General features: G+C 37.8%; 1 protein-coding gene across 1 annotated transcript in view; it reads left to right on the plus strand.

Annotated features, from left to right (window-relative positions):
- The first annotated feature begins 14,409 nt into the window (after positions 1-14,409).
- The window catches only part of COL6A5 (collagen type VI alpha 5 chain), a 108,553-nt gene continuing 103,366 nt past the window's right edge, over positions 14,410-19,596 (plus strand). The window contains 2 exon segments of the mRNA XM_030933673.1: positions 14,410-14,476; positions 17,000-17,599. Coding sequence (XP_030789533.1) covers positions 14,410-14,476; positions 17,000-17,599 — 667 coding nt within the window.

Genomic DNA, 19,596 nt, shown 5'->3' on the forward strand with positions numbered 1-19,596 from the left:
CTCAGTGACTGGGGCCCAAAAATAATTTTTAATTCATTTTATTATGAGAGGATCCCTTAAGGCAAAAGTGTGTAGGACCCGCAGAAGTCATAGGTGTTTCTGCAGTCATGCTTGTTTGTTTACATATTTTCTGTGGCTGCCTTTGGAAGGGCAAAATTGAGTAGTATATTTGTCCTGGAGACCGTCTGGCCTACAAAGCCGGAAATACTTACTTACTTTTTCTTCACAGAAAGTTTAGCTTAGTGTATTAGCACTCATGATATTATAGAAAGTTATCTTGATGAACTGGATTTTATTTTTAGTTATTTACTTCCACCTAGACCGTTAATTTTCAAGAAAAGTTTCTGCTTTTAAAGTGTTCACAATTCATGACCATTTGTTATGGGGAAATATCAATTACATCAGCTCAAAATTTTGAGACAAGGAAAATTACCAAATAACCAATATTTATATTAAATCATTTTCATACCAAACACCAGAAAGAGTATGAAGAGAATGAAGAAAAACATGAAGTTTTACGGGAAAAATCCCCAATAGATCTCCAAATAACGTGCTTTTCCTAGACATCAGCTGCAAATGAGCATCTGCTTAGTGTGGCATTAATGTAATGCAGTGGCTTCAAGAACAATCCAGCAGGTACCTGTGCTGAGAATATTGTTCCTGTACTGCTAATGCCAATTTTTAATAATTTCATTATTAAATTTTTAATAAAATAATAATAATTTACACATTGGGTAAAACTTCTGATTTATTCTTGGATTCTTCAAATTCATATTATGAGGGAGATATTTAAACTTAGGCCTGTTTTGATCATATATTTATTTAAGATGCAGACAGCATTCAATTAATGTAGATTATGATTCATTTATGCATAGGGAAACCTTCTGGAAGAATACATCCAACCAGTAGGAGTTTTATTATGTCTCTAGGGAATGGGAATATGTATCATTTGTGGTGAAAGTAGTCCATGCAGCCACAAAGGCAAAGATTGTTACTGACATTGATTAACATTGCTTGCTCCCTGGGGATAATAAAGCAGGCCAAGTTTGTTTTGTTATTATTTTTAAAGGCTCTGTGTACCACTTTATTGCTAGTGCAGACTACTACCACAGCCCTTCCTTCGTTATACCATTCTTATGATAAAATAATTCATCATCCAAACTGTGCACTTAATGAAGTTAACCCTTTTGAGATATAATTTATATATAATATAATGCATCCATTTTAAATGTACTGTTAGAACTGTTTGGCAAATGTATATTTCCGTGTAACCACAATCAGTATAGAGAGCATTTCCATAATCCCAAAAAGTCTCTCATGCCCAGACTGAAGTTCTATTTAAGTTCACAGCAAAATTGAGCAACAACTACAAAGTTCCTATATGCTCCCGCTACCCCAAACACACGAAGCCTCCCCTGCTATCAATATCCTGCACCAACGTGGTACATTTATTACAATCGATGAACCTACATTGACACATCATTGTCATCGAAAGTCCAAAGTTTATCTTAGGCTTCACTCTTGGGAATGTACATTTGATGAATTTTGACAAATGTATGATGACATGTATCCATTATGATAGAATCAGACAGAATAGTTTTTTAAAATCCTCTGTGCTCCACCTGTTCATCCCTCCATACCTCCTAACCACTGACAGCCACAGATCTTTTTACTGTCTTTATAGTTTTACCCTTTCTAGAATGTCATATAGTTGTGAAAATACAATATACAGCCTTTTCAGATTGGCTCCTTTCATTTATTAATGTGCATTTAAGGTTCGTGTCTTTTAGTGGCTTGATAGTGTATTTCATTTTAGTCCGAAATAATCTATTGGCCTGAATTACCACAGTTTATCCGTTCACCAGCTAAAAGGCATATTGTTTGCTTCCAAGTTTTGGCAATTATAAATAAGGCTGAACATCCATGTGTAGTTTTTTGTATGGACATAAGTTTTCAACTCATTTGGGTAAATACCAAGAAGCATGATTGCTGGATTTTATGGGATGAATATGTTTAGTTTTGTCAGAAACTATCAAATTGTCTTCCAAAGCGGCTGTGCCATTTTGCATTCATCCCTGTCAGCAGTGAATGAGAGTTCCTGTTGTTTCACATTCTTGCCATCATTTGGTGTTGTCAGTGTTTTGGATTTTCACCATACTAATGGGTGTGTAGTAGCATCTTACTCTTTTAATTTGCAATTCCGTAATGCCATATGATGCTAACCATCTTTTCATATGCTTATTAGCCATCTGTATGTCTTCTTTGATGAGAAGTCTGTTCAGATATTTTACCCAATTTAAAATTGGTTTGTTTGTTTTCTTATTCTTGAGTTTTCAGAGTTCTTTGTATATTTTGGATAATAGTCTTTTATCAGATACGTCTTTTGCAAACCTTTCCTCCCCCCACCAATCTGTGGCTTGTTTTCTCATTTTGTTGACAGTGTCCTTCATAAAGCATGGCATTTTAATGTTAATGAAGTGCAGTTCATTAATTTTTTTTTTCATGGATCTTGTCTTTGGGGTTGTATTTCACAAGTCATTGCCAAACCCGATGTCATCTAGATTTTCTCCTATGTTATATTCTAGGAGCTTATGGTTTTGCATTTTGCATTTAGGTCTGTGACCAATTTTGAGATAATTTTTGGGAAGGGCATAAGGTTTCCCTCTCTCTCTCTCTCTCTCTCTCTCTCTCTCTCTCTCTCTCTCTCTCTCTCTCTCTCTTTCTCTCTCTCTCTCTCCATATATATATATATATATATATATTTGCATGTGGATGTCTGGTTGTTTCAGCACTGTTTGTTGAAAAAACTGTCTTTGCTCCATTGTATTGCATTTGCTCCTTTGTCAAAGACCAGTTGACTGTTTGTGCTGGTCTATTTCTGGGCTTTCCAGTCTATTCCATTGATTTGTCTGTTCTTTCACCAGTATTACACTGTCTTGATTACTGTAGCTTTACAGAAGGTCTTGAAGTGAGGAAGTGTCAGTCTTCCAACTTTGTTCTTCTCCTTCAAAATTGTATTGGTTATTCTGAGTCTTTTGCCTCATCATATAAACTTTAGAATCAGTTTGTCAATATCAAAATAACTTGCTGACTTTGATTGGGATTGTGTTAAATCTATAGATCAATTTGGGAAGAACTCACATCTTGACAGTACTGAGTCTTTCTATCCATGAACACAGAATATCTCTCCTTTTATTTAATTCTTCTTTGATTTCTTTATTAGAGTTTTATAGTTTTCCTCATATAGATTTCAGGCATTTTATTATATTTTTAACTAAGTATTTCATTTTGGGGGGTGCTAACATAAATAGTATTGTGTTTTAAATTTCAACTTCCAATTGTTTATTACTAGTATACAGGAAAGCAACTGGATTTTGTATCCTGCATCCTTGTTCTAATCACTTATCATCCCAAGAATTTTTTGTTTATTCTCTGGAATTTTCTACAACCATGTCATCTTCAAGCAAAGATAGTTTTATTTTTTCCTTCCAAATCTATATACATTTTCTTTCTTTCTTTGTCTTATTGCATTAGTTTGGACTTCCAGTATAAAGTTATAAAAGAGGATGTATTTACATTGTTCCTGATCTTGGCAGGAAAGCTTCTAGCTTCTCATCATTATAGTGTTAGCTGTAGCTTTTTTGTAGATTTTCTTTATCAAGTTAAAAAGCTTTCCCTTTATTTCTGGATGACTGAGGGTTTTTAATAATGAATAGGTTTTGGATTTTGTCAAATCCTCTTTTTCCCTCTATTGATATGATTATGTAACTTTTCTTCTTTAGCCTGTTGATATGATGGATTTGTAAATTGATTTTTAATTGACAAGCCAACTTGACATACCTGGAATAAATATGAAAATAAAATTCATTTTCATTTAGTTCAAAATATTTTTAAATTTCTCATGAGATTTCTTAGACCCAGGTGTTATTTAAAACTGTGTTATTTAATCTCTTAAGTATTTTGGGATTTTCCAGCTATCTTTCTGTTTTTTGTTTTTAGCTTAATTCCATGTGACCTGAGAGCAGACATTGTATGATTTCCTTTAAGTTTGTTATTTTGTGTTTTATGGTCTATTTTGGTAAATTGAGAAGAATGTGTTATTCTGCTGTTGTTGGAAGAAATGGTCTATAGATGTTCATTGCATTCAGTCAATTGGTGGTGTTGCTGGGTTCAACTATATCCTTACTGATTTTCTCCCTGTTAGATCTGTCTGTTTCTGATGGAGGATGTTGAAGCCTTCAACTATTATAGTGGATTCATCTATTTCTCCTTGAAATTCTATCAATGTTTGCCTCATATATTTTGGTGCATTGTTGCTAGGTGGAAACATGTTAAGGATTGCTATATGTTCTTGGAGAATTGACTTCATCATTTTCTAATGCCCTTCTTTATCTCTGATAACTTTGCTTGCTCTGAAGTTTTCTCTGTCTGAAATTAATATGGTTACGCCTGCTTTCTTTTAATTAGTATTAGCATGGTATATCTTTCTCTATCCAATTTCTTTTAATCTACGTTTATCTATATTTAACAGGGTTCCTTGAAGAGAACATATATTCAATTTGTTTCAGTTTCTGACAATCTCTTTTAGTTGTGCATTTAAACCATTAAAGTGATTATTGATACAGATGCATTAATATCTACCATATTTGTTACTAGATTCTATTTGTTGCCTTTGTTTTTTGTTCCAATTTTGTCTTCTACTCTTTTCTGTTTTTTGTGGTTTTAGTTGAGCATTTTAGGATTCAATTCTCTCTCCTTACTTAGCATATCAGTTATACTTCATTCTTTAGTGGTTGCTCTAGAGTTTGCATTTATAACTAATCCAAGTATACTTTCAAATATCACTATACTGCTTCACAGGTAGTGCAAATAACTTATAATAACAAAATAATTCAAATTCCTCCTTCCTTATCCTGTAAATAGGACTTTAATCATGTAGTGGTAGATGTAGTGGTAAGGTATGCAGTGAGAAGAAGCATTCTATAGTTCTCTGATTAGGTTTCATTCCTTTAGTGAACCTGTGTTGCTGAGCTATGAACTTTACAAAATGCCTCTCATTCTGTCTTCCGTCACTCTTGGGAGGGACAAGATGGTGTAACGGGGACTAGAGTTGGGTATTTCCTTTCATCTAGGCCAGTTAGATTCTGATAAAACCCCAGCAGGTTGAGTTCTGGTAAAATAGTTTCTCTTGAGAACATGCCTTGTTAAGAAGAACAGCATGCTGTGGTGTATTTAAAAGTAGTTCCTATTCCCCTCACTCTGCTGAATAATGAGGAATTTTTTCTTTTATCTTTACTGCAAGAGTTTGATGGAGCTCCTTGAGGTAAAACTTAACGAAAGTGTGGGTGCCTCTATAGCAATTGCTTTTCTGGAATTTTTAACTATTAGATGTGTCCACATTGAACTTCCAGCCATTTGTCAATTACACTTCAAGTTTTCCTACCCGAGCACTGGTTCCTGTAAAGGTTTCAGCTTATGAATTTCTGTTCCAATAAATTGTACTTGTGATTTTCCGTATCCTCCTGACTATCTCTTTAATTTTGGGGCAGGGGTTTTCCCTGTGACAAAGAAAAATTATTAATTTTCAGTTTGCTTAGTTTTTTACTTGTTTTTAGGATGGAGTGACAACTTAGGTCCAAGCTACGTCATAGCAAACTGGAAACCATAGTCCCAGGGCAATTTTAAGAGATAACTAAGGTGCTATTAATCGTTGCACTGGGACCACAGTCATAAATTGGCACTGTCCTGGGAAGCCACATATGCTATTTGTGATTTTTTCCTCAAATTTCTGTTTGTTTTACTCCAGAAAAATAATTTCTAATTTAAGAATGAACCAAAAATATCCTCAACCCCACATCTTAGAAATAAATGCACATGACGTTTTTAAAAATTGGGATCATACTCTGCATAACCATTTCTGCATTTCCCCCTAACCTACGATATCTTTTAAGTTTAGCAAGCATTTACTTGCTTTGCATTGTATTAGGACAACCCCAAAGTAGAAGAAAACATGGTCCCTTCTCTCAGAAGTTTCAGTGGAGATAGCACTACCAAACATATACACACGAATAAACAGTACAGCTAAATACAGTATACATCTTAGCTATTAAAAACTCGTGATGTAGACTGAGTGTTTGGGGCAGATGGGAACATGGAGGATTAGATACAGACTGCCGTAGTCAGGGAGCAGGCAGGTCTAGTTCTGAAGTATAATTAGGATTTGAATTTGCACTTAAGAAAAGCGCAAATTCCTTCAGCCTTGAAGCAGAGGGAAAAACGATGTGGATACTATGGTCCTTGGTCAGATGCAAAGGGAATAGGAATTTGAGATCTCTCCAGTGAGTCTAGTTACGCAAAGTTGCAGCAGGAAAGAACCATCATAGAGGCCCTAATCTTGGATATCCCAGCAGGTCTGGTATCCAGGCATTTTCAAAGGTTGTCAATTGAATTCTGGTCAGGATTCTTTTTGCTCCTGTATTAGTAAAACCCTACTCAAACCAGCTCAAACACAAAATAAAATTTATTGACTGAGACACCTGAAAAGTCCAGGGATTGATCAGGCTGATCAAGCTGCTCAGTTGACATCATCAAAGATACATCTCTCTTGATCTTGGGATTCTTCTTCATGGTGACAAAACCTGTATGTTGGCTGAGGCTCTCTGACTTTGATGATGTAGGTCAAGTGCTCATTGTTGGATCAATCACAGTGACTGTAGCAATGCTGGTCTAAGCCAGGTATACTTTTCTGGAGTAGGAGTGAGGTCAAGATTTCAGCAACTACATGGTTTGAAAGTGGGGAAAGAGAATCCTCAGAAGAAGTAATGAAAGTTGGGCAGACAAAATCAACAGATGTCTCCTTTAAGATGTTGCCTTTAAGATGTTTTATATACATGGTCTCATATAAACTTCTCAACAACACAATGTTATAGCTATTATTTACCACAACTTGTAGAAAAAGACATTGAGGCCCAGATTTTCTCTCTGGGACTATACCTCTGTGTTTTCTATAGAGAGCTTGCTTAGACCATTCAGGATGGCCTAACTTAGTGGTCCTCAACCTTGGCTGCACATTGGAATCACCAGGAGTGTTTAAAAAAAATCCATGTTCAGACCATGCCCCTGACCAATTGAGTCAGAAACTCTGGGAGTGGAACCTGGCATCATTATTTTTAATAGCTCTCTAGTGTGCAGCCAAAATTGAGAATCACCAGCCCACAGCCTGTTCTTTCTTAAGAAAGTAATAATGAGAAGAGCAAGCCAAGCCACGTTTTGTTTTCTCAGCCACAACCCTAATAATGAGGCACACAACCAGACAGCCAAAGGATCCTAGAGCAGGAAAGCAGGCTACCGAAACTATGGATAGCAATGCTGCTCATGTGGGGCCTTCATGATTTAGAGGGCGGCTGTGGTCCAGTGTCATTTATTTCCATGTGAATATAATGGCCCTTATGATGTTTTGGCAAATAGAAGGATTAGTAACATAAGCAAGACATTCTTCTCTCTAGAGATGTTTATTTTTTGAAATCTGGTGTATAAGAAGCTTATGGGTTGGATACTTAAACAATAATTAAGAATACTTGAAACAAAATTCTGATGCCTGGGCTCTGATAGAGGCGGCTTCTGTATATATCAGTGTGATTTTTGCCAATGCTCTTGCAAGAAGGGTGATGTCTCGCCCTTCTGAGAGGCCCGGACCTTGTAGGGCTGGACCTGCTCACTCATTTTATGCCTTTGGTTGAACCCATGTTCCTAGACAGCCTGTACTCTAATTTACAAAATGAGATCATTTTATAGCTCAAGTCCAACCCTCTTGTTTTATAGATCATGGAAACAAGTCTCAGAGAGGAGCTCATAGTTTGAATTATGAGTTCTGATTCCTTGATACTCTTTCCACAATGCCTGATCAAAGTTGTAGAAGTCTTTAGAGTATATCAAAGGCTTTTGTAAATTTCCTTTTGATGCCTTTTTATAAATTATACTCTGAAGTGCTGTATTTTATTCTTTAAACTGCATTCTAACTGTTCTTTACAATTTATTCTGAAACATCATGTTCATTTATTCTTTTAACAAATATTCATTACTCACCTACTATGGGGTAGGCATTGAAGTAAATGCCATAGACAGTTATTGTATGATGGAGCCTGCAGTGACATTTTAGTCAAAACCAATAGGTTTATGACCTTTACTGACCTTACAAAATAACCTCCATAGTTATTAGGGGGCTGATGTTTGTGAATTTCTATAGTTTATCTTTTCATGTCACTGTCCTGGCTCCCCAAATAGATTGTGTGCTCTTGGAGGGAGTATTTTATGTGTTTTACTCTGTGTCCAAAGCCTATGGCAGTTCCATAAATTATCTATAAACGGCAGTGTTGGATGACTGGGAAAGTGACGGTTGTTAGATGTGTTAATTAAACTGTAGCCCGTGTTTCTGATATGTCTTACTTGTTTTGATTTTAGGAGCTGGTGGCATAAGCATTCCTGCCTTCTGTCCTAATCCAATTTCCTCTGATAAAGATGTTACTAGAATGTGATATCAGACATTTCCCAATAAGAATAACTTGAGAAATGGTTTCCTTCTGCTAATGTGCTGTGTAATCCAGTTGTAGGCACCTCTCTACCTAGGATCCTTGATCTCTCCTCTTCCCCTTTGTGCATGATATTTTTGTCGATTCCTTCATTTGAAATAATACCTCATCCTCCCATATTTTACCAGCATTTGCACAAGAACTTGCCTTCCGACCTGCCCTCATTTCCTCTTCTCCTTTCTTGCGAATACTCACTCTGCCAAGCCCTGGAAATATAAAGATGTATCAAACATACTTGGTCCCTTAGCAGTATTAGGACATGATGATCTGCCTTTTGAAAAGATGGAACCAGGATGGTTTACACAGCCCCTCCTGCTAGAGCAGGCTCCCTGGGACTTGTCTGGAATGCTCCGATCTGGTGTTCAGCTTTTCCCCAGAGTTGCTCAAATTAGTGGAGTTTGCTTCCCATGCATAGATCCTTACTTTATCAATCACAGGATATTCCAAACATGGCCTTTTGCTTCTAGAAGTTTCTGGAATTCCTGCTGTGTGAGGTTTAATAGGCACAATAGTTGGATAAGTGAGGCTTTTAATCACTTCCTAAGTAATTAACTCAATTCAGCAAATATTTCTTGAGAGCTTGTTCTAAAGCAGGCACTCACCTAAGCAAGTGAGACGTTCAAAGACAAGGAATGAAGAGTCCAGTCCTGCCTTCAAGGAGTTTATAGGTGTTAGTGGTCTGTGTGTATGTGTGAGTGAGTGTGTATGTGTGTATGTGTGTGTGTGTGTGTGTTACTGGGTAAGGAGGAGAAGTGGGGGATTAAGAAAGTCTTTCAGTAGCTTCAGTACAAGGCAAAATATGATAGGTACCAAAGAAGAGGAGGGACTTGGCAGTCCAGGTGGCTAGAATGAGTGTCTAGGTGTGGACAGATTTGAGAGTGTGGAGGAGTGATGCCATGGAGGAAACAAAAGTAATGAAAACCAAAGGAAGTAGAGTCATATGGCACTCACAGGATGGACAGCCAGCACAGGAAAATGAGGCTAAATAATTATCTAGCCTCACAGTTTGTTTTGACAGGAAAACTCAATGTGCCCTCCAGATGCTCCAGAAATGGGATAAGGCACCAGGGAGGCTAAGCCGAGAATTTAAGCTTTAGCTCAGCCATGGACTTGTTCTGTGACCTCAGATCCTCAGCTGGGTGTGCGTGAATGGTGCATTTGCAGCCTAAGTCCCTTATCAACTGGAGACTGTGGTCCCTAAAGCTGTGCCCTTCTCCCTCTACTGGAGCTCCATATTCTGGCCAGCTTTTGTTGCATAAATCCTGAGTGAGGGATGCTTAACCAGGGAAACTGGAAGGCAGGCATTAGGGAGAAGGGAAACAGTGTAGAGGACAGAGGGGAGATGACCTGACCTTTATTTCTTACCATATTTCAGGACTTTTTGCTCCTTTGACTGCAAAAGGAGAGAAAGAGAAATTAAACTTGGTGGTTTCAGAATGCTATAGTTTGCCATTACTTTTAATGGTAAAAACTGCAATTACTTTTGCAATATTTGTGACATGCTTGATTTAGGATTTAGCAGTCTAAACCTCCAATAAACTGTTCACATACTTACTTCTAATCTCATGGATTCAAGAATTACACCAAGGCCTCTGCTGTGTGGTTATAACTCGCTAAATAATTTCTTTTTCCCTTTAGTGTCTGAACCTCTTAGAGGGTTGCAGGCTTTATCACGTGCCTTTATGTTTTGCTAAATTAAGCTTTTTCTCCCTACTTCACCAACTCACTTTAACACCTCATGCCATAGGTGATAAAATAGATTGCCCCATAAAACAATACAGTTTCTCATTCAGAATGGTGACATTTGTCTTCACAGATATTTTTAACCAAAGGAATGCAATCAAAGAAGGGATGTGATTATTCATTAGTCTATTATTACCCTCTTATTTTGTCTCCTGGCAGTGGCTAGGGAGCTTTAGCCCCCATCTCTATGTGGCTGATCTACATGTGCTGAACATCCCCACAAGAAATAGCAAAGCTAGCTGATTGTTGCCCAGCCCTTGGCATGTGTGCCTTCTCTTCAGATGTGCAGTTTGGCTGTTGGTCCACCCTGAAGTGGGCTTGGGGTGCCCTTCCCTCAGATGTGATACTAACTTTGAATTCCCAATCAGCCTCTGAGAGTTTGAGCATTTGAAAGTGTGAGAAAGGGTGAGTTGGTTCACTAGGTAGCTATTCAAACTTGGAGTTTCTTTGGGCCCCAAGTCTAGTTTGGGGTATATCTCCTCCAGAATGGCCAATTAATTCCTTAAAGTATCACTCATACATGCCACTCTCTGCCTCAGGTCCTTCCATCATAGAATCACAGGATCAGAGAATTTTAGAGTTAGGAGGAGCCTTAGAGATATGATTCAACTATCTCCAAAGGGACCCCTACTATTATATCTTAGAGTCTGTATATTCTAAATATTTTTTTCATTTTTCCTTTGGTATAGGAAACTTTGAATTTTGGAAAAGTTGGAAATTTAGCACTGCCTGCTGACTTCCTGCACCAAATCCAAACTTCAAGATGTTACAAAAGAGACAGGGAGGCTGAGCCATCAAAGGACCAAGAGTCATAGAAAATAAACAATTAATAAGGAGTGGCTTCCCCTGAATAACTACAGGGCTGTAAGAGGGGATTGGGAGTGGTAGAGCCTAGATTATAACACTGGACATTTTCTTTTCTGAGAGGCTGCCCTCTTCTATCTCCATCTTATCTGGAGGAATACAAACTTTCACTTTGTTCCCAGGCATATATTACTTGCCAAGGGAATTAAAAATAAGCATATAAAAAAATGAAAAAATACTGAAAAAAATTCATTTCAGAAGCATGAACAATAAAAAAGACAGACTAATCAGAATAACTTATACCAAAACAGTGTAAATAATGGAAAAGACAAATAGGAATGTGAAGTGAAAATAGTGAGACATACTATGTCGGGGTAGGTAAGGGAATATTATTTGGTACCCAAAGGATGGCAATTTGGCAGTATCCAGAGAAACTTAAAGTAAATATACTTTTGACTCAGCAATTCCACATCTACAAAATTAAGCTATTGACACTATTTTGGAGTCAAGACATGCAAAGTGGGAATTTGAGCTGAAGAAAGAATGGGAGCAGGAGCTAAGCCAAGGGATGTGTGCATGAATGGTCACCTGGGATATGTCCTATGGGCTCCAGTGTTCATAAGTAAAACTCTACTGAGCTTTACTGGGTTGAGACCAGCTTAATCTTACTCTCTAAACATACCACCAACCTAAAGAAGGATGTATACACAGCTCTGAACATTTATTGGCTTTGGAATTCATGTGGCTGTACAGAAAGGTCTCCTCTTTATCTTTGAATTCTTATGATCTCCTATATTTAAAGAACATCAGAGAAAATATGAAATAAGATCTCAAAATTCTATTCTCCATAGAAAACCCATATTAATGGATTGTAAGATAATATTAAGATGCTAAAACTCCATAAATTTGTCTACCTGTTCAATGAAAACCCTATCAAAATCCAGATGCCTTTTTTTTTTTCCAGAAACTGACAAGGTGATTCTAAAGCACATGTAGAAATGCACAGAGCTCAGAATAGCCAAAACAACCTTGAGAAAGAACAAAGTGGAAGGACTCACACTTTCCAACTTCAAATCTTTCTTAAAAGTAGCATAATCAAGACTATGTGGTACTGGCATAAGGATAGAAATATAGATAAATAGAATACAATTGAGAGTCTAAAAATAAACTCATCCACTCATAGTAAATTTGTTTTTGATGAGGGTGTGAAGACAATTCAATGGTGAAAGAAAAGTATTTTCAACAAATCGTACTAGGACAACTGTAATTGTATATCCACATACAAAAGAGTGAAATTGTATCCCTACCTCACACCACACACAGAAACAACTTAAAATGGGTTAAAGAACTAAATGCAAGGCTAAACTATAAAATGTTTAGAAGAAAATATACAAGTAACCCTTAGTGACTGTAGGCAATGGTGTTTTAGATATGACACTAAAGCATTAGGAACAACATAAAACAAAAAAACCCAGATAAATTGGACTTTATCAAATTTAAAATCACTTGTGCCTCAAAAGACACATTTAAAAAGTGAAAATACAACCAACCCACAGAATGGCAGGAGTATATTAGCAAGTCATATATCTGTGAAGCATCTAGTATTCTAGCATCTAGAGTATATAAAGAATTTTTATATTACAACAATAAAAGACAAATAACCCAAGTAAAAATGGGTAAAGCATTTAAATAGATGTTTCACCCAATAAGAGATACTAATGGCCATTAAGTATGTGAAAAGATAACATCATTTGTCATTAGGGCAATGCAAATGAAAACCATTTATACCCACTAGAATGGCTATAATAACAAAATGGAAAATAAGTGTTGATGGCGATGTGGAAAAGTTGGAACCTTTATACATTGCTGTTGAAAGTGTAAAATAGTACAGCCACTTTGGAAAACAATTTTGCAGTTTCTCAAAATGTTAAACATAGTGTTATGATAGGACCAAATATTTCACTCCTAGGTACCTACTCCAGATAAATGAAAACATATATTCACATCAGCATGTACATAAGTGTTCATAGCAGTATTATTTATAACAGACCAGAGGAGAAACAACCCAAATGTTCATCAACTGACAATTAATGTTTTAAACGTTATACATCCATACAATGGAATATTACTCAGCTTTAAAAAAGAATTAAGAATTAAGTACTGATACACACTCATACTAAATGAAAGAAGTCAAACATAAAGGCCACATATTATGTGATTCTGTTTATATGAAATGTCCAGAATAGGCAAATCCATAGAGAAAGAAAGATCAGTGCCAGCACCTATAGAAGGGTGGCATGGGGGAGGGAGTGGGGAATGACTGCTATGGGTTTGGGGTTTCTTTTTGAGGTGATAAAAATGTTGTTTCCTCTGAACTGGGGGCTTAATCTAAATGATTTATTGGGTCTTTTCCACATCCAGCTTCCAATGATTCTGTCAATCTTCTTTAATGAGTAACAATTTCAAAAGAGCTCTAAAAATCAGCCCTTATACCTTTGGTATCTGTTTTAAGGCCAGATCTATTTTTTGAGTATTGGCCATTTTAATCTATTTCTATTCTTATAAAGAACAAACTATGATTTGGTTAAATTCCTGAGATTTTAATTTCCCAGGAAGCATTCTGATTGATTGTGAACTATGTGGAAAAACCAAACCTAAGGTACTTTGTGAAATTGGGCATAACTGTAAGTGAGGAAGCAGTATTCACAAGGACTCAATGAAGGAAGAGACATGTGTAGCTGTTGGCTTTTTAAGCCAAATTATGAACATATATGATAGTGGCATAATAATAAAGGGTAGAGAATAGTGACTATGTAAATTTTGTGAGGACACTAATTTTGTATAAAGCTTATGACATAGTGGTTAAGAGGTTGGGTGATGCAATTGCTTTGTCTGGGTTAGTACTGTGGATTGATCTACCTCTTACCAAGACATTTGGTGCTTCAGTTTCCTTATCTGTCATGTAAGTGTAGTAATTGTACCTCCCTATAAGATTGTTGTGAGAATTAAATTAGATGACACTTGTCAAGCAAGAGAAAGGTGTTTGAGCCTTAGCCAGGGCTCATCAAACATTAGCATTAATATTTTCAACAAATACTCCAAATGCTTGATGAATTTTATAAACACACTTGGCACTGCTTGACAAATACTTGTTTACAGTGTACCATGATCTAATACAACTATCTTCACGGTTATTTAATGGTAAAAAATAAAAAATTTCATATCATAAATAATTTTTTTTTGCAGAACAAAAGTAAAAATCTTCACTAACAAAATGAAGATCCTGCTAATTATATTTGTCCTAATCATTTGGACTGAAACATTGGCAGACCAGAGCCCAGGTACCAGTATATTTTATGTTTATTATTATTTAGGAAATATTTTTATACCTCAGTAAACTTTAATAAACAGAGGGAAATAATTTATTTACTAAAAATCAAAGTATGCAGCATTTAGTAATTGTTATACAATATCAAACAAACTTAACTTGTCAAAGACAGCACAAAGCCATGAGAAAAAGTCATGAGTTATGTTGCACCTGGCTAGAAAAATTCAGTTATCCATTGATTTGCTTCAATCTCAATATTACATGTCTCTATGGATTGAGTCAGTCCATTTGTTTATAGATCCATTTGAATCTTGATCTTATAAATGAAAGAAAAGGAACCCCGCACAGAAATAAATTCTAAGTATTTCATGACTAAACCATTGCCTTCCTTTCCTTTTATAAGCATGAAATATATATTTACACACAAACACACACACATAGTCATACATCACTTAACAATGGGTGTACTTTCTGAGAAATGCATCATTAGGCCATTTTGTCATTGTGTAAACATCATAGAGTATACTTATAGCCTACACCTAGGGTATATGATACAGCCTATTGCTCCTAGGCTACAAACCTATACTGCATGTTACTATGCTAAATATTATAGGCAAGTATAATACAATGGTAAGAATTTATATATCTAAACACATCTAAACACAGGAAAGGCAATACCTTGCACTGCCACATTATGACAGCTGTGATGTTATTAGGTGATAAGAATTTGTCAGTTCTATTATAATCATTTTTTTTTTTTTTTTTTTGAGACAGTCTCACTCTGTCACTCAAGCTAGAGTGGAGTGGTGTAGTCTCGGCTAACTGCAACCTCCGCTCCCTCGGCTCAAGCAATCCTTCTGCCTCAGCCTCCCAAATAGCTGGGACTACATATGCATGCCACCACACCTGGCTAATTTTTATATTTTTTGTAGAGACAGGGTTTCATCATCTTGCCCAGGCTGGTCTCAATTTCCTGGGCTCGAGTGATCCTACCACCTTGGTCTTCCAAAGTGCTGGGATTACAGTGTGAGCCCAGCCAGCTTAATTATAACCTTCTGAGGACACTATCATATATGCAGTCTGTTGTTGACTGAAATGTCATTATGTCATTGTGAAGCACACGACTGTGGTGTGTGTGTGTGTGTGTGCACGTGTGTCTGTATAGGAAAAGAGAGAGAGAATGCATGAAAGGCAGGATTTTCTACTCTATTGTAATTAATAAAAACATCATTCAAAGAAGTATTTTTAACTGTGCATTGTCACTGTGTTACTCTAAGATTTCCTGATGAATTTCTGAGTTACCTTGAAAGAGAGAGCCAGTTGTTAGACATTTACTAGCACATTACTAATTTCAAGAGCAGCATGGCTGACCATGACTGCTAAGGTAGATACTATTGGCACCTCCCTTGCCAGACTTTTCTTGTCTGGCTGGTGCACCCACCTCCCAGATACTGTGAATACTGCTGGCAACAGCTCATGGCTGTGGCCCATTTTCTCAGGGGAACTGTTCTCAGCTTTCCCACTTAACCAAAAGGTTCTGCCTACAACCCTCTGCTCCTCTCCAACTTCTGGGGATAGTCTGCAGCCAATGACTGACTGATAGGGTAGTACAAAAAACTGGCCCTCTTGCCTCAAAGAGGGACAGCTCTGCTGTAATTTAGGCTCCAGAGCCTCTTGCAGAGCAGGCCAAAGCTAGACCTTACCTGATGACATGCCCTTCTCTGCTTGTTCCCTGTCCTGTTCTGTTTCTCTTACATTGCATGCCCTCAATCAAGCACTTTCATCTGAAATCCTGGTTTTAGACTGTGTTCTGCCACCTGAGACAATTGCTTACCTATACTGTTTCCAAAAATTGCTGTAGCCCTCAGACTGCTTTGGCCCATTCTTACACTGCTAGTGAAGAAATACCCGAGACTGGGTAATTTACAAAGGAAAGAGATTTAATTGACTCACAGTTCCTCATGGTTGGGGAGGCCCCAGGAAAATTATAATCATGGCGGAAGTGGAAGCAAACATGTCCTTCTTCACATGGTAGCAGGAGAGAGAAGTGCCAAGCAAATTGGGAAAAGCCCCTTATAAAACTGTCAGATCTCCTGAGTGCTCACTCACCATCATGAGAACAGCATGGGGGTAAGCACCCCCATGATTCAATTACTCTCTACTGGGTCCCTCCCATGACATGTGGGGATTATGGGAGCTATAATTCAAGATGAGATTTGGGTAGGGACACAGCCAAACCAGTCCAGTCAGGGACTTTCTGGGTTGGTACAATATCAGAGTTTGGGGTTCCAGAACTAAAAAAGGAAAGAAGTTTATTGTCTCTTGTATATCTGTTGGCTAACTTTACTAAAGCCCTTCTGTTTGACATTTTAGCAAAGGCAATTATCGTTTCTTCTGTTTGACCTCCAAAAGATACTTTTCTTGGGATTCTGATGTGTACTTAACACTAGGGTGTAGTCTTAAATAAGTATTGTGATGTAAAATATAAAGCTGAATAATAACTTTGTTTTTGCGTGTTGTTATTTTATTTTGATAGGGCCAGGCCCTGAGTATGCAGATGTTGTGTTTCTGGTGGACAGCTCTGATCACCTGGGACCTAAGTCGTTCCCATTTGTCAAAACGTTCATCAACAAAATGATCAATAGTCTCCCCATAGAGACCAACAAATACCGTGTAGCCCTGGCCCAGTACAGCGATGAGTTTCACAGTGAATTCCATCTGAACACCTTTAAAGGTAGGAGCCCCATGCTGAACCACCTCAAGATGAACTTTCAGTTCATTGGCGGGTCCCTGCAGATAGGAAAGGCTCTTCAGGAGGCTCACAGGACCTATTTCTCCACACCCACAAATGGGAGAGACAGGAAACAATTTCCCCCAATTTTGGTGGTCCTGGCTTCGGCTGAGTCTGAGGATGAAGTGGAAGAGGCTTCAAAAGCCCTGCAGAAAGACGGGGTGAAAATTATCTCTGTGGGGGTGCAGAAAGCTTCTGAGGAAAATCTGAAGGCCATGGCCACGTCCCGTTTCCATTTCAACCTTCGGACAATCAGAGACCTCAGCACATTTTCCCAAAACATGACACAGATCATCAAGGATGTAACCAAGTACAAGGAGGGAGCCATCAATGCTGATATGCAAGGTAAGGAAGCCCTTGGTTGAAGAAGTGCCTGATCCACAGGTGGGTCTACATTTGTCCACCCTGACCTCTTGCAACTCATGTTAGGTTTTCATGATTAGCCATGTTGGAGTATTGGAAACTTCTACACATCATACCTGCTCACTTCTGCCTTTGCTTGTGCCATTTTTTTCTGACAAGAGCTCGATCTTATTGCACTCCTTTGTTTTCTTATAGCTTGAATAACTCCTGTCATCATATAAATCTCATCCCTACATCCTTTTCCTCTTGGAATCTTTCCTTTCTAATTTCTTTTTGGGTTTCAGTTCCTTGCACACAGCTTATGACAGCAGCACTTTCCGTTTAACTATCCATTTCTGTGTTTGTCCTCCTTTCCTTCCCCACGACCACCGAGCAAGAAACAGGTAGCACATGAGGGCGGGATTGACAACTTATCTCTCTATCCTTTGTGCCAAGCACAGTGCTTGACAATGAGCTGGTGTTCTATTTCTTAATGAATTAATACATAAAGATCTTATAGATAAAGAAATAGGATCATTGTCTATTCTCTTTCCTTCACAGTCTTGTTACAGTATGAGGCTCACAATAAATATTCAATAAATGCTTGTGAACTGATATATAGTGATACTCAGTGAGAAGAATGATAACCTTAGAATGAGACACTAGTAGTACATGTTCGTATTTTGTGTTCAACTAGGAAGAAGAGGGGATGCCCTCAGTGGTGCGGTAATGCAATGCATTCTGCTGTGTTGAGCCCTGCATCTGATGTGTTGTCTCATCCTGGACTTTTAGAGTTTAGGACCAAAGACTTTGGAGTCAGGAAGGTCTGAGTTCAAACCCTGGCTTGGCCACTTAGGACACTGAGTCCCTTACTTAACCCTGAGCATCAGTTTCCTTACCTGTAAAGTGAGGATAATAGTGTCTACCATATAATATGAGTGAGGTGGTTTGTATGGCATTTGGCACACTGTTTACTGTTATTAATAGTGACAACTATTTGCAAATCAATACTGACCTGAGAAGGTCATTCTTGGAATTTGTTTAGCTAACTGTGGGGGATTCAGAGTAGATTGGTAGATTTATGAGAATTATTTTTAATTCTATAAATATTTTTGAGCTCTCACCAGGCACCAGGTACTGGAGGGATAGTGATAAGTAAGACACGCTTTCTGCCTTCTCAGAACTCACAGATGGGTAGTTCTTGGCAAGGTTGAGCTTATCTCTTGGCTAGCTTTCCACACCTGCAGTTCATCCACCTGTGCTTGGAGTCTATGTTTTATGTGAATATGGCGTACTTTCCCTTAGATTCCAAATTTGTATAACCAACTGCTTACCTGGCATCTCCTCTTCAATACTCAGTAGTTTCTCGAACTTCCCATGTCTGAAACAGAACACAAATCCCCCCTGTAACTTGTTTTTCTCACTATCTTCCCTATCTTGAAAAAAGACACCACCACCATTCACTCAGTCGTTCAGGCCAAAAACCCAGGAGTTTTCACTACTTCCTCTTTTGTTGTCAATACTCACATCCAATTTATCCAGCTTTCTGTTCTACCTCTAAGTCATGTATCAAAACTATCCTTGTCGTTCCATCTTAGCAGCTGTAATACTTGCCCAAGAATCCTTATCTCTTTCCTGGACTAAGACCATTGTTTCTTAATTATTATCCCTGAATTCATTATTTCCTCTCAGCAACTGGAATGATATTTAAAATATTTAAATAAGATCATGTGACTCCCAGAATATCTGGGCCCTGCTTCCCTCTGGCCTTATCCGTCAGTGTTTCCCCTCACTCATGGACTCCAGCTACTCTGGACTTCTTGCTTGTTCCCACCTCTTGCTGCTCTATCTGCCAGAATTCCTCTTCCTTCAGAACTCCACATGGCTGAATTCCTCTCTCCAGTCATTTCTCAGCCCATATGTGATCCTCTCAGAGAGGCCTTCCCTGATTTCTTCATGTCTCAGGTAAGTTAACCCTCCCTTAGCGACAGTGTAGTCAG

This window comes from Rhinopithecus roxellana, chromosome 1 (assembly GCF_007565055.1).
Source record: "Rhinopithecus roxellana isolate Shanxi Qingling chromosome 1, ASM756505v1, whole genome shotgun sequence".
Lineage (NCBI taxonomy): Eukaryota > Metazoa > Chordata > Mammalia > Primates > Cercopithecidae > Rhinopithecus > Rhinopithecus roxellana.